Source organism: Vombatus ursinus, unplaced genomic scaffold (assembly GCF_900497805.2).
Source record: "Vombatus ursinus unplaced genomic scaffold, bare-nosed wombat genome assembly UNPS02014791.1, whole genome shotgun sequence".
NCBI lineage: Eukaryota > Metazoa > Chordata > Mammalia > Diprotodontia > Vombatidae > Vombatus > Vombatus ursinus.
In genome coordinates, this window is record NW_020954569.1 from 67,675,868 (window position 1) to 67,691,192 (window position 15,325).

Here is a 15,325-nt window from a genome sequence, read left to right on the forward strand (position 1 = left end):
TGAGATTGTCTTGGATCATTATATTGCTGAGAATAGCTAAGTCATTCACAATTCTTCATCAAACAATTTTTCTGTTAATGTGTACATGTTCTCCTGGTTCTGTTCACTTCACTATGCATCAGTTCATGCAAGTCTTTTCCAAAATCATCCGGTCATTTCTTTTTTTTTTTTTTGGTGAGGCAATTGGGGTTAAGCGACTTGCCTAGGGTCACACAGCTAGTGAGGATCATGTATTTGAGGCAGGATTTGAACTCAGGTCCTCCTGATTCCAAGGCCGGTGCTTTATCTACTGTGCCACCTATCCTGTCACTTCTTACAGCATAAAAATATTCTGTTCCAATCATGTACCATAGCTTGTTTAGCCATTCCCCAATTGATGGCCATCCCTTTGATTTCCGATTCTTAGCCACCACAAAACAAAACAAACAAAAAAGCTGCTGTAAATATTTTTATACAAACAGGACTTTTCCCCTTTTTTTGGATGTCTTTGGGATACAGATCTAGCAGTGGTATTGCTGGATCAAAGGGTATGCACCGTTTTATAGCCCTTTGGGCATAGTTCCAAATTGCTCTCCAGAGTAATTGGATCACTTCACAACTCCACCAACAGTGCATTATGTCCCAGTTTTCATTAAGGGGTTTTAAGACCAAGAAAGGGAGAGACAAAGGTTGTTGTTGTTCAGTCTCTGCCAAGATAGAGGCAATACAATAATGCTGGTATGGCCACTCCTATGAATGTTTATATTTAAAAGAGGAGATTTCTGAAGAGGCAGTAGAGCTGCTCGGGGCAGGAATCCTTTGCTGTAAGGCATACTATGAGAGGGCATAGGACTGGACTATAAAGGGCCATGAGAGCTTATCTTCCTATCTTCTCCTTCTTTCAGTGTATTGAAAGTATTGTTGCTGGATGCCTCTAATCTTGTTTCTGGTTGTTTAGGTCAGATAGGCTGCCTCAAATTGTATTAGCTTTTGGGGGGAGAGGGTGAAGTACTGTTCCACTCTAAAGACGGTGAATAAAGAATGATTTTGTACCCTGAAAAATGTCATCCTGACAGTAAACACATTTGATGTCAAGCTATTCTTAAGTTGGACAGCCTGAGCTATTTGATGGCAGTCTTTGGAAGACATAATTGAATGAAGAGATTTATTCTGGATCAAAGGTATAATATGATAAAGTTAGTAAAAATTTGATGTCTGGAAATAATGGTTTACAGGTACGCATCCCAGAATCTGAGAGTTGGAAGGGAATGGAGGGTATGCAGTCTAACGCCAACCTGACCCACGACCTCCTCTAAATCATTCCTGACAAGCAGACCTCCAGCCTTTAGTATTGAGGAAAAACCTGCCCTCCCTCAGGGTAACCCGTTCCACTTTGTGGTCACTCTAATTATTAGGAAATTTTTCCTTATGCCCAACCTGATTTTGGCTCCTCATAACTTCTGCTCATTGCCAGGTGTTCTTCTACCAGGGGTTAAGTAGAACAAATCTATTCCTTTGTTCACAAGAATACTTGGAAATATTCAAACAGTACCCACTTAAGTACCCACTTAGTCTTCTCTCCAGGTTAAATACCTTCAGTTCCTTAAATGGTGGTTGAGGACTAGGACGTGAAAGTACCATATTGCACCCTCTTGTGATGCAGGAATTCCAAGGAAAAGACTGGAAAAAAGCCAGGGTGATCAGCCCAAGCTTTATTAGGGGATTTACTTATAGACCCAAAGCAGAACCACCTTGCCATGGACAGCAAGGCAAATAGCAAGGGTTAGGCAAAGTCCGTGTGGGGACTTTGTTCTTGCTATTTATGTGTTTTTACCTGAACTGCTTAAAGAGGGAGTTGAATGAAACATGCAGGATATACAGAGTCTATCAGTGATGAAAGCAGCAGGACATATAAATGTTCAATCAAGATGGAGTTGGCTGCTAGCCACACATCATTTGTGACCTAGCAAGAATATTTATGAGTTTATTGCTCCTAATTACAACCATAATCCACTTAACCCACAATGCTCTTAACTGCACCCATGATCTATTTAAACTACAGTGGTAAAGATGTGAGGCTCTCCCTCATCCTGGTTGATTCTCTCTAGAAGCTCTTTAGCTTTTCATTGCTCTTCCTAAAACGTGGTACTCAGAACTAGACATCAGAGTCCAGATGTGATTGCCAAAACCTAGTGGAGCTATCATGTTCTTATTTTTTGATTTTCTTAATACAGTCTAGGATGGTGCTAACTCATATTCAATTTGCAATCCACTAAAACCTTCAATTTTTTTTCAAACTGTTGCCTAGCCACATCTCCTCGATGTAAGTCGATTTTTAAAAAACCCAGTTGCAAGGGTGTGAACTTAGGATAATTCATTTTCAGCTTCTAAAGGACGTGACTCAGCTAACAGAGACAATGGACTTGTCTTTCGGTAGTGGATAGTCTGTGAGAATTTACAATAAGGGGATGGACGACAGAGGGTGCTAGTAAGTCAAGGATGGAAAGGAATTCCGGGTTTCTTCCTAGTCCTAGAGTGTGTGTTCTTTCTTCCTGATGGAGCCCAGCAGTTCTCTTGCCAAGGACGCAAACTCGAAAGGCAGAAATGGTGGAGACTATGACCAATCAACAGAACCCAGTCTAACAGAGATGCTATATAGACAGCAAGCCTTCTTCTGTACACACTTTAAGAAACATAAGTTAATTGGTAAGTTTCCCTTTGCACCCACATCATTTTGTTCAGACAACTCCTTTTCCCTTATGAATAGAATTAGTTCTCTTCGTATCTTTGGAATTTCATTCTTGAAAGCTTCCTATCCGTCTTAGGATGACTCCCCTCCTAAGAATATTACTCCAAGGGGTCCTACCTATCTTTTTTCTCAACTCTTCAAAATCTTTTCTCCCATTCAGGACACACTTCAGACTGTTCTAGGCTTTCCTCTTCTCTATCACAAATTCTAAGATGGAGTGGTCAGTCATTTTCTTTTTTTTTTTAAGTGAAGCAGTCGGGGTTAAGTGATTTGCCCGAGGTCACACAGCTAGTATGTGTCAAGTGTTCGGTCTGAAGCCGGATTTGAACTCAGGTCCTCCTGAATCCAGGGCCGGTGCTCTATCCGCTGTGCCACCTAGCTGCCCTGGTCAGTCATTTTCTCCCAAGGTTTCAAACATTTCAAACATTTCCTCCTCAGCAACTATTTCTTCTTTGACATCAAAAATTGGATTCTTAAACAAGGTTTGCAATTTTGGTTCATCATTTAAATTTTCATTAAATGTCCATACTGGAGATAGTATATATTATGTTTGTGGAACTGATTAGTTTATTTGCAAAACTGGTAGCTCTCTGCTTCTGAAAGTAGTATACATCAATAAATTTGGAATACTTGAAATATAAACAGATACTCTATAACCAGAGAACTTGTTCTTTATTTATGTGATATATATGCTCTGTAGGTAGTTTTTGTTTTTTTCTAAAGGAAGCTTATTGCTATTCTATTACTTTCCCTTTTTTTTCCTTAGGAATATTAAGATTCTCATAAGGATTATTTCCTTCTCTGTAATTAGTCAGGGTGATCTGGAAGGCTGCAAATGGATTTAGAGACTGTCATTAGAAACTTAATGAAGAAAAATATTCATTCCAACTCTGCTATATGATGTGAGAAAATTTTTCATTTTACAAGTATCTAAAAAAACTCTATTGGAAAAGAGAAGTGTAAGCTATATGGTTCAATGAGAATGTTTATTAAATTTCTGGGAGATGCAACCATGAAACAGAAGTAGAATTTTATAATTCATACTGGATGTTTATACGTGAGATGGCTCTGCATTTTAGAATTTCCTGGAAGAGATTTATAACCACTCAAAAGTGTTTAGCCTTAACTATCCACATGGGAAAACCCAAGTAGATGAAGAACATCTCTTGTCCAGACTATGACATTGAGTCAAATGGAAAAATGTGTGGCACCTGTCCATTTGTGTGTGCATGACAAACACATATACATGTACTCACAAATGAACAAGTGTCACAGGTAAGTAAAGCCCAAAATTAGAAGGAAGAAATATGGCTTCATTGCCTCTGGGAAATTGCAAAGCTTCCTTAATGTCCTCAAACTTCTCCCAGAATCAAAAGTCCTTCATTTTAATATGAATATTCTATTGGTTTTGTATTGAGTCCCGGAATACCAGTCTCTGAAAAATCAAAAATTAACATAAGTCAGAGAGCAATGGAAAAATACATGGTGGGTGTGAGGAAGCTGAAACACATTAACAAGTAACTTGGAAGAACTGGTATAAAGCATGTCATCAGGAAATGTTATGATCGGAAAAGAAGACTGGCTAGTTGTGTGGCGACAATGAGGTATATATAATAAGCAAACCGCCCACGTGCTCTGCTGGTTCCCTCGTGATGTCAGGTGAAAGTGAGGAAGGCCCCTAACACACCGGAGAGACTGCCCTCAGGGAACTCACCTGAAAAAGAGTCACAAAGGATAGGGAGGTGTAGATGGGTTCAATCTGCACCACTGGAAAAACAGCCATATCAATGAGATCACAGGTCCATCTGAACATATGAAACGGGTCCCTTCTCAAAGCAGTCTCTCATTCACCCACATCATCTCTTTCCTCTCAAAGTAGGAAAAGGCTCAATCAAGTACTATGCATTTCACTACTCTCTTCACATGTAAGCTGGGCAATAATTCCTTTCTTATTCTTTATCAGCAAATTTTTTCATGTCATTGTTGTAGTTCATAGAAAAACCTAGCATACGCCTCAGGTGCAGTTTCATAATAAACCTTTTATCATCTGAAATTACTTCAAACTATATTTCAAGAGAATCCTACTGAAGCTCAAGTAAGTAGTAGGATAGGGTTGTGGTTAAATTCACATGAATGCAATGGGTTTGAGGGTTTATAAATACTGAAAGAGAAATGCAAAGCATTATTAAAGTGAATTTCTATTTATTTGTATTGTTAAAACAAGTTAACCTAAAATAGAAACTTTAGGTTATTAGCAATAATAGAGATGAAAACTATTTCAGTAAGGAAAAAGAATAGGAATGAGGTAATTAAATATAATTTAAACATTTAAATAGAAATACTATGTATATTAGGGAGATCTCTAAAATATCTACCCCATATCTGGTCTCAGAGAAAAGTATGAAAGACAGTATCAGAGTAGTTGCTGCATATCATCAGTTCCATTTTTAAAGCAAAGACATCCTTTGGACACATTGCTTTAATCTATCTTTTTGTTGCAGCTTTCTGTTTGTTCTGGTGTAGAGATTCCATTCGTGTCTGCAATCTGTAAGAAACAGTGGTATCGATTTATTGTAGCATCAACACTTATACAGGAGGTTCCCTTAAAATAAGTTAGAGCAGTAAATCTGAACAAAGTTTTACTTCCAATGACTTACACTGAAAAGCTAAAATGATTTAGAACAGCACAACCAACTTAAAATCATACATGCTAATGTATGATTAGTATTAATTATAAGCACACATGCATTTGTGAAACATAAAATATAAGATACAGAAATAATTTAATCATTTCAATTCAGAAAAAAAAAAATTTTATCTTTCTATACCTCAACTCACTCAGCAGGTTACCACATAGAAAACTGACTAATTTTAGTGTTTTTTTACTTTCCACCAACCAACTCCTCTTTTACTTTCCACCAACCAACTAGGGATAAATGTAATTAACTCTCCATCTGTGTATGGCTTTTCTATGTAAATTAGCAGAAAACTGATGAAAAAAAACCAAAAATATGCATATCGTTTCTTCAAAAGTTATCCATCTTTCAAAGAATAACTCTTGAATAAAGAAATGCTAAGTATTTTTAATGCCCAATTTACACTTTCTGGTATTTTACAAAGGAAAAGAACTAAATTCAAAATATTATTGAAGCTTTGGGTTGTTAGAGAAAATTTCTAAACCTGCCTCTAAAACAAGGGTCAAAAGCCACTTATTTTTAGCTATTTGTTCTACCTGTCATTTGTATATTATTATATTTTTACCTTATAGTTTCCTTTGCTTTGTTTCTCAACAGAGCTTTCTTTTAAAGCTTTTTTAGGCCACAGACGACTAACAAAAGGTGAGATTAGATGATACACATATGGCTCCAGGAATTTTTTGTAGACCCAAAGAAGGACAGGAATGACGATACAAGGAATGCACACCATTGCCTCAGGCTTGACTGTTCTGAACTGCAGATATAAAAAAGTGCAGATGATATAATTTGTAATGAAGTAATGACATGATTAGACTTCTAGATTTGTACTTTTTAAGAGTATAATAATACTTTTGGAGGAAAGAGACTAGATGAATCTAAAAATCAATTTAGCTAAAACCAAGAACTCAGTGTGCCAATTCAATATAGTACACTGTTACTTGGAATGGTTATGAAGTGCTCTATTAAGTTCTGGTTAATCAATTACCATAAATGCACCATATGTAGAAGCAGATAATATTAATGCTATAAGAGACCTTATGAGATTACATAATACAATCTCTATTTTACAGATGAAGAAACTTTGATTCAAAGAAGTTAAATGACCTGATGGCGGTCACATGGGTAGCAAGAGTTTTACCTTTATGTTTTGTTTTGCATGACCATACATATATAACCTATATGGAACTGCTTGCCTTCTCAATGGGGGGGGGCGGGGAAGGGAAGGGTTAGGAGGGAGAAAGGGAGAGAATTTTGGAACTCAAAGTTTTAAAAACAAATGTTAAAAAAATTTTTAAAAAAATAAATAGAGTTAAGCTTTAAACCCGTGTCTTACCGACTCTAAATCTAACACACTACCTACTTTGCCAAGCTCAGGAAACTAAAGTGCAAAGAGATTAATGCATTATTCGTTTTTAATAAATGTGAATAAAATCAAACATCATTAACAGAATTTTATGTTTTGCTGATTCAGATGGCAGCACTTGGTTCAACAAGCATTTATTAAGTGCATATTATATTCCTGGTACTGTGAATACAAAGACAAAAATGAAAACTATCTCCTCTCCTCAAGAAGTTATTCCATTGGAGAAAACATATACGAAGAAAACTAAATCCAAAATTTGTACAGAATAATTTCCAGGGCAAGGGTATTAGCAAACACTGTCTGGGAGGTGTGGGGGTGGGGTTGGGAGGGGAGGGATCGAGCTGGGCTTCCTGGAGGAGGTGACACGTGAGGTGAGCTTTGCAAGAAGACGGAGATTCTATGAGGTAGAGGGCAAGGGAGGCCATTCAAGGAATAGGGGATGGGCTGTGTTGAGAGCAGAACAGTAAGAAGGAAAATCTGTCCGGAATGAATAGTGCAGGAAGGCAGATAGCGTGCAACAAGCCTGAAGAGGCAGGCTGGAGCCAGATTATGAAGGGCTTTAAAAGCCAGAGGCGTTTGCATTTAATCTTTGAGTCAAGAGGGGGTTTCTCGAAAAGGGAAGCGATATAATGAGACTTCTGATTTAGGAAAATCAATGTGGCAGCTATAAGAGGACGGGCTGATAAGGAGAGAGACCTGAGACTGAGGAGCGGATTGGGAAACTACTGCATCATCTCAGAATGCCCAGGGATCACCAACGCATTAGAAAGGACTTTTTTTTTTATGGTAACGCAATTACAACTTTTCAATACGCTAACATGTAACACTAACTCAATAACATACTATTACGCTGAATTTGGAAATTTCTACAAAGAAATTTTTAGTTTCCTAGGGATTTTTTAATCCCTTAGATAAGAGTTGGGAAGTCCTGCCAAGATTTTTTAAATTTCAAAACTGGCTCAGAAAGCATTAAATGCTAAACATTAAACATTTATTTCATTTTTAATATTGCATAACACAAATAGCAAATGCAATAATACTATAACTATATAATCAACGATTGATTGCACCTACAAGCTGACTTGAAGCTTTGGGAAAAAATATTACAGTCAAATCTAAACCAAACCTGATATATGAATATTTGTGTTTCTGAAAAAAAAGAAATGAGGAAGCGATAATAAGGCAATCGGGGTTAAGTGACTTGCCCAGGGTCACACAGCTAGTTAAGTGTCAAGTGTCTGGGGCCAAATTTGAACTCAGGTCCTCCCGACTCCAAGGCTGGAGCTCTATGCACTGCGCCACCTAGCTGCCCCCTCCCTTAGCAATTTTTGATAGTTCAATTTACACACAATTTTAAAGGAATACACCTGTGCATGATTTCTTTCTTCAGCACACTCATCTTCCTCATTAAATCCTACTCGATTGCTACTTATAACTGTGTAACCTTCAGAAAGTCATCGAATCTCTCTAATTCTCAGTTTCCTCATCTGTAAAATGAGGGGGGGGTTAGATTAGATGATCTCTAAAGTTCCTTGATTTGCCTGAAATACCTTAGTCTGGCAATGCCTCCAATTATTTCTGCCTCTTTTTAACAAAGTTTCTTAAAACAAAATGTGTAGTTGGAAATTAGTGTTAATAGAAAACACTACAGTGTGGCTCTTCTCTAAGCATTATGTAAATATATGATTACATTTCAATTTTTTATTTACTTAAAACATAAGATTCTTTTGAATCTAAAAACAGTATCTTTCTCTAAGTAAGGGTTCTGCAACATTTCTATCCATCCATGAGTGCCAAGAACCCACATGAAAAAAAATTCACATGGAAGTAAAAAAAATTAAAAACTTAATTTAGTTTTTGTGTGGATATGAAATATTAAGAAGCAGGAATATACTACTTTAATACATACAGTTAATTATTTTCTTTCACCTACAAAATGAACATATAGATAAAGAGAATGAAGGGATGTGTCCTTTAACTATACAGGTAATTCACTGGAAAGAGTTCTGGATATAGAGTCAGAGGCCCAACTCCAACACTTATTTACCTGTGAGACCTTGGAAAAGTAGCCTTAACCTCTCTGTGCCTCAGTTTCCTCATCTGTAAAATAGGGGAAATAGACTCAAAGTCCTTTTTCAAGTCTAAACCCATGACCCAATTAACAATCCTATGCTGTAGTTACGCTAGTACTGAACTTTATTTGGGTTCTCATAACATGCTAGATCAGGTCTGCACAACTTTGCAGTAGGTAGGGACCAAAATTAAAACAGGATGAACTTCCTTCGGGCTACAGGCCGTGTGACAAGAGTGCGCAATGGCAACCCTATATTTTTCCACAGGCTGCCTGAAATCTTTCAGTCCTGTATGTTTGCAGGTCTGTGCTAGGGAAGTGGGGGAGGAGAGGTGACAACAGAGAGAGAGGAAGAATGAAAATCAAAATTTTCACGAAAATATAGAACTGACTATACAACTGGAGAATTTAGGTGTGGTAAACGGAACTTACTAAGAGCTGCTTCAGAAAGATTAATATCATGTAGAAATAGCAAGTTAATGGTTATTTGGAAGGGTCCATAGAGTTCTTCACCAAAGACAGAATCTAGGTCTGAAAGAAACCTTAGAGGCTATTGGGTCATTTTACAGCAAGGAAACTGAGGCCCAGAAAAATCGGCGTTCTCAATATGAGTGCAGAATACTCCATGTACCCTCAGACTTAGCTGGTGTGTTGGATGGCTTTGTTTAACTGCTCTCTTTTTCTTTTTTACGAAGGATGCCTCTCTGGACAGAGGGCAGAGGAATATATTTGAAAAAGGTGATATATTTCTATCTATGTATATATGTGTGTGTGTGTGTGTGTATATACATGCACATACACATATATGTATATACATACACATGCATGCACACATACAAAGAGAGAGCTATAAATTTTTTTAAGGTAGCAGAAGCGTATTTTTTGAAGATGGAAAAGCTAATGAACAAGATAAAATTGTAGTTGTATGTTATATTTTTGTATAAATTTTTGAAACTGTTTAGTTAGGCAGAGTAAGAGGAATGAAAAAAATCTGGCTTTATGTTTTGTCAAATAAGGACGCTTCTTGCTCTATCTGGGAGCAGCAGGGCAGGAAAGGAAGGATATTAAACCTCAAACCCTTGAATAGGGGCAGAGGTAGACAGAAGTAGGGGAGGGTTTTAAACATAAGTACTTTATAATGTGCATAATAGATGATAAAAATGATATAATTTTGTTTTCCACCACAATCGCTAGAATTTGAATTTATGTTTCCAGAAAATATACAAATGATACTATTTAGGAAGTCACAGTTAGAGAAAGGAAATAAATTTATTTCTAAGTGTCTTTGGTCAAAATCACAGTAATAAACAGATTTCTCTTATGTGACAGGAGAGGCAGAATCCTAAATAGATGGATACTTCTAAACTTTGGAAAAAAGTACTTTGTTCAGCACCCCAACCTCACACCCCAATCTTTCCAACAGGACAAAGTAAAAGAGAAAAGTTATGTTTTTGTCAAAAGCTAAGGAAATCCTGCTTATCTCCCTGGTATAGGGCCAAAAATCACTAAAAAAAAAAAGATGAAAGAAAGAGAAAAATGATCTGGGGCTGAAAGAAATCTTTCTTTCTGGTGTATACCTGTAATTTCATAAAATCTTAAAGAGTCAAAAAATTCTTCTCAGGGCAGGATTCTAAATCTATGGAAGTTTTAAACATACTACAATGACAGCATGGCATAGTGGAAAGAGTGCTGGATTCAAAGAGACATTTTTCTGGTCTTAGTTTCCAAACCTGTAAAATGAGGTGGTTATACTAGATGAAAAACTATGTGTAAGGTTCAACTGTATAGGCAGGTGTGGTCTAATGAAAAGAATCCTGAATTGGAGTCAGAATACATAGATCTGAATACTACTTCTGACATTACTAGGTGTACTAGACCTTGAGCAAGTCATTTAATCTCATTGTACCTCAGTCTTATCTGTAAAATGGGAATAAGAACTGTATCATCTACCCTTTCAAGGGTCTTCACAGGAACAAATACAAAGTGCTAGAAAAAAACAGCCATTTTTATTATTTAAAAATTACTTTTCTCTAGCACCTTAAGTTATCTTCATATAGTGCTATATGAAAACTGACATGAAAGATTTTAATTTTGCTGTTTAAAAAAAGCCCAAATGTTAGTTAAATTGCATTCAAAATTACAGAAACTTTATATGCAAGATCTATTTTTGTTAAAGAATATGTTAAAGGTGTTGGTGATATTTTGTAAAACTTAAAAATAAAAGTCTTATTTTTACATTGGGTTTGCACACACTATTTTTAAAAAAACTGACATTTATTCTGATAGACATCCTGTCCTGGTGGAGAAAAAAGATGGCTGTCCATAGGATCTTTGAGTTCAGCTTTGCCAGATGGATTACAGGCTATTCTCTGATCCTCAGTAATATCCTTACCTACAGAATGGAACTAATACTTGCACTACCCACCCCAAAGGACTGTTGTGTGGAAAACACTTTAAAAACCATGAAGTTCATTAAAATGTAAGATGTTATTACTATTAGAGACAGAATGAAAGATGAGGAGCTGCTGAGAGACAATAAGAGTGGACTGGGGAGAGCTGATGAGGTTGAAGGAGATGGTGAAAAGCAGAGAGTCACAGAAAGTGTTGGGGTGGATTGCTGAAGTAGTAGGGTTCAGGAAGACAATTAGGGGGGCCTTGAGAGATGAAGAGAGAAGATGAAATGGAAATGGTAAAAGATGCAGAGCAAGGCAATGGGTGAGAAAAGGTGATAATGGTAGATAACGGAGGAAGATGAGACAAAAGCCCAAGGATTGGAAGACAAGTGACCGGCTTGGCAGGGACAAGAGGGATGATCGGGTGGTACGGAGATCGGGGGCGATGGAACCGGAAGAAGTGGGGTGAAAAGGCCAAGATGACAGCCAGGCTCGGCGGGGGGGGGGACTTTCAGGAAAGCGGAGATGGCTGCTCCCAATCCCCCGGGGTCCTACGAACCCATCGAGGAAAGTGCCCGGGCCCTGGCAACGGCTGAAGCCGAGGCCCGCCCGCTGCCAGCCGCCGCTGTCTGTCTCTAGGATTGGCGCTACCTCTCTCCTCTCCCACCCTGCGGGACCCACAACATCCCCCGACCCCGGCCCCTCACGCCCCAGCCCACGGACCCACCGACAGACCGACTGAACCGCTGCCCCAGCCCGTTCACCCAGGCGACAGCAAAACCGGAACGGAAGCGCCCCCACTTCCGGGACCACAGCAAGGCCAATGGGGAGCCTGGAGGAAGAAGCCTGTCAGCCCGCGGCGCCCGTCCGCTCCTATCACGTGAGCTGAGAACGTCGTTTCCGTTGTCCTGGTGACGTTCCGGAAACCCAAACGCCCAGAATGCTCCGGCCCCTCAGGATGTACGTTCCCTGACGACGTAGCAGGGTGCAAGGGGCAGGGCAATGTAGGACACATGGAATGGGCGGCCGGGAAAACGACTGAACCAGGTTTCTGCAATTGAGCGCTGCTGGGCTTCCACGTTCCCCCCAAACTTCTGCCTGACCCCCTACTTATTTCTTGGACTCTAACACTAGTACTTTCTTTTACGTCCCTTTTCACGGAATTATGAGAATCGTGGACTCAAAGCTGGACGGAACCTCAATACTTCCCCTCTTCTTGGATTGGCCATTACTTAGTTTGGCACCTCTCGGACAAGCCTGGCTTCTCCTAGTTTGGTGACCGCCTTTGTCTGACCTCCCTGTCAGCGAAGGCCAGCTTCCTCACTGGCATGGGAACCAACGGGCGCATCTTCCTTTTTCCCCCTTGAAATCGATAGTTCCTGGATGGGGCCTAAGGTCCTACTCACCATCCCTGTAACTCTAGACCAAGGACCCTCCTCTGTTTCCTGCACTTGTTCTGCAACCAAGTAAATTTTTTTTAACTGAGGCAATCGAGGTTAAGTGACTTGCCCAGGGTCACACAGCTAGTAAGTGACAAGTGTCTGAGGCAGGCTTTGAAATCAGGTCCTCCAGATTCCAAGGCCCGAGCTCTATCCACTGCACCACCTAGGTGCCACAGTAAATTTTTTGCAGAAGGGGGTGCAATTTAGGGCAAAAGGCCTGGAAATTGGAGATGTATTCTAAGAGGAAGGCCAGTTTGCCTCCACTATGAGTGGGAGTAAAAGTCTGAAAGCAAAGGCTGGAACTAAGCTCTGAAAGATGGAAGGGACTACATAATTAAAAATTTTCCAAAAAGATAAAAACATTAGTGTTTAGTTTGTTAGAAGACATGTACTTATTTAAGGGTCTTTTAAAATAATGTTTAAGTTTCTGGTGATCTGCAACACCTAGTTTTTGGCTTAAGGTATTAATTTATCAAATTATGTGCTATTCTATATTGTAACCCACCATTATGAATATGTATTGCAGAATCAGAGACGAGACAAAATTAAATTAAAGTTAAAGCCTTACAATCACAAATATTTATGAAACTCTTTATCTTAACACAGCCAAACAGCACTTACAGATGGCCAATATTTAAAGCTTCTCTAGGAAACAATCCCTTCTAATTCCTATGAGGTAATTATACAAATTGGTAACCATAGTAATACTAGGCAACAAAAAATTGCCTGGAAGCAATCTGCTCATTCAAACCAGGTGAGTGACCCTCTCAGCAGGGGTCTGAAGGTCCTTGGCCTAGCCTACCACAATGGAGAATGGCATTCCAGGGGACTTTGGGAGAGGGTTGTTGTTTTCTAAGAGGACCAATGACATCCATCACTGGGGTAATATCTTGAATGCATGAATTGGATTTAAGTGAGGTAGAATAGAGCAAAGGTGTCAGCCTCACTGTCTCTTTCAGTCATCGAAATCCAGGCAAGACAATTCAAGAGAACTGATGGTGGCCTGGGATGCAGTACGTGACCATAGTTGTCTTGACTTGTGAACAGCCTATTCTACTCGGGAAGTTTTCATATGCTTGGTGCAGACACACTCCACTAAACCCACCAAAGGATTTCAGGTCTTGAGTTACCTTTAACCTAATTTAGCCCTTGTGCAGTTTTATTGGAGTGTGTGGGGCCACTCTTCCTGCTACAGCTTTTTGGAACCACAGGTACCAGAAAGACACCAAAGGTGGCTCTGCAAGCCGTCACAGCAGAGTTGCTAGTCTTCCTGAACTGGCCACACATCCCAAAATGGAGTTAGCAGCCAGCCAAAAGGGAGGAAAAAAATTACCACAGGAAGAAAATTTTGAGGGGAAAAGATTCCTCACTACTGAGTCCCTTGTAAGGACAAAACAATAGAAAAGCACCAGAGTGCAAACATGGAGTGAAAAATGGTTTTAAAGGCAAATAGAACTGAAAAGTAAAATAAAAAAATTAATATTCCCAGGTTATGAACGTTTAAGGAAGTTGGGGGAAAAGACGACAAAATCACACTTCAGATTCAGTTTTATGGAGGAAATGAGACTAGAGATAGTTGTTATTATAGGACTTAAGAACAAGACTTTCATCTCCAATCTCACAAAATTCCTATTATCGGTTAAATAGTTGAATGTTTATATAGTGCTTCCTGGCAAATGTACATAGTAATTTGTCCACCCAATTTTGATGCTGCCTGTGCAAACATATTCCCCACTTCATACCAAGCCCAACACTCATTCCCATGTCACTTATTTCCACTAGCCCATAGCTGGTGAAGGTGAAGAATATAATACATAGCAAAAGAAGACTACACACAGCAGTCAGTGCCTTTCAGAACTCTTATACTGATGACCTACATTGGCTACTTATTTACATTTTTAATTAATCCAAAACCCAGAGACTATGCCCAGCTATTTATAGTAAAGAATAGAAAAGAACTATGTCTATCAATTCCCAATGTCATATTTTTCCCACTATATCAGTTACCAAATGAGCACACTCAGGGACATGAATGATTTGCCAATGCTACCCTACACGTGGTTAAAAACAGTAGGGCCAAGGCTAAACCTCAGGTTTACCTCACAAATCCAATGCTCTTGCTACCATAAACATCTAGTCATTAAAACTGAGTTAACAACCATCAAGTTAAAAAAAAAAAAGACCAACAGAACACATGCTCAACATTGAGGTAAGGATAAATTTTTAAAAGAAAATAAATACTTTAAAAATATTTACTGTTAACAAATGTTTTCATTTCACTTTTATTTGCTTTCTAATGTCATATTTACTCCCGTGCCATAAGCTTTTGTTTCTTCAGTTTCTTCTGGGATATCTAGGGGAGGAAAAAAAAGATTTTTAAAAAGGCAACTCTCAAACACTCATTTTTCACTATAAAAACTGACTTTTCATTACACTGTGCTCCAGTCAAACCAAAATTTTACTCTTCACCAATCAGAAACTAATTGACATTTCAATGCATTGGAAAGTTCGAGAATGAAAACAGGGTTGCTCAGAATACAGGTTTTTTTCATGGTTATTCCAAAGGTGTCCTAAGACTGTCATCATGGCAACCAGAAATCTAATAGTGATATAAAAATCCAAATTTTTTCAC

At 38.6% G+C, this 15,325-nt stretch overlaps 1 protein-coding gene and 1 non-coding gene across 3 annotated transcripts; both read right to left on the minus strand.

Annotated features, from left to right (window-relative positions):
- Positions 1-4,913: 4,913 nt before the first annotated feature.
- On the minus strand, positions 4,914-12,086 carry CUNH18orf32 (chromosome unknown C18orf32 homolog). 2 transcript variants are annotated; one of them, XM_027869020.1, is made up of 3 exons: positions 11,979-12,086; positions 5,990-6,178; positions 4,914-5,273 (listed from the first exon to the last, which is right to left on the minus strand). In XM_027869020.1, exons 2-3 carry the CDS (start codon positions 6,152-6,154, stop codon positions 5,208-5,210), a joined length of 231 nt encoding a protein of 76 aa, XP_027724821.1. In that variant the 5' UTR covers positions 6,155-6,178; positions 11,979-12,086; the 3' UTR covers positions 4,914-5,207. The 2 variants fall into 2 exon arrangements, with proteins under 2 accessions (XP_027724821.1, XP_027724822.1); XM_027869021.1 differs by having other exon boundaries at positions 11,987-12,083.
- Positions 12,087-15,218: 3,132 nt separating this feature from the next.
- LOC114048240 lies at positions 15,219-15,284 on the minus strand. The gene has a single exon (XR_003569720.1). It is a non-coding gene; the product is annotated as a small nucleolar RNA SNORD58 (small nucleolar RNA).
- Positions 15,285-15,325: the final 41 nt, after the last annotated feature.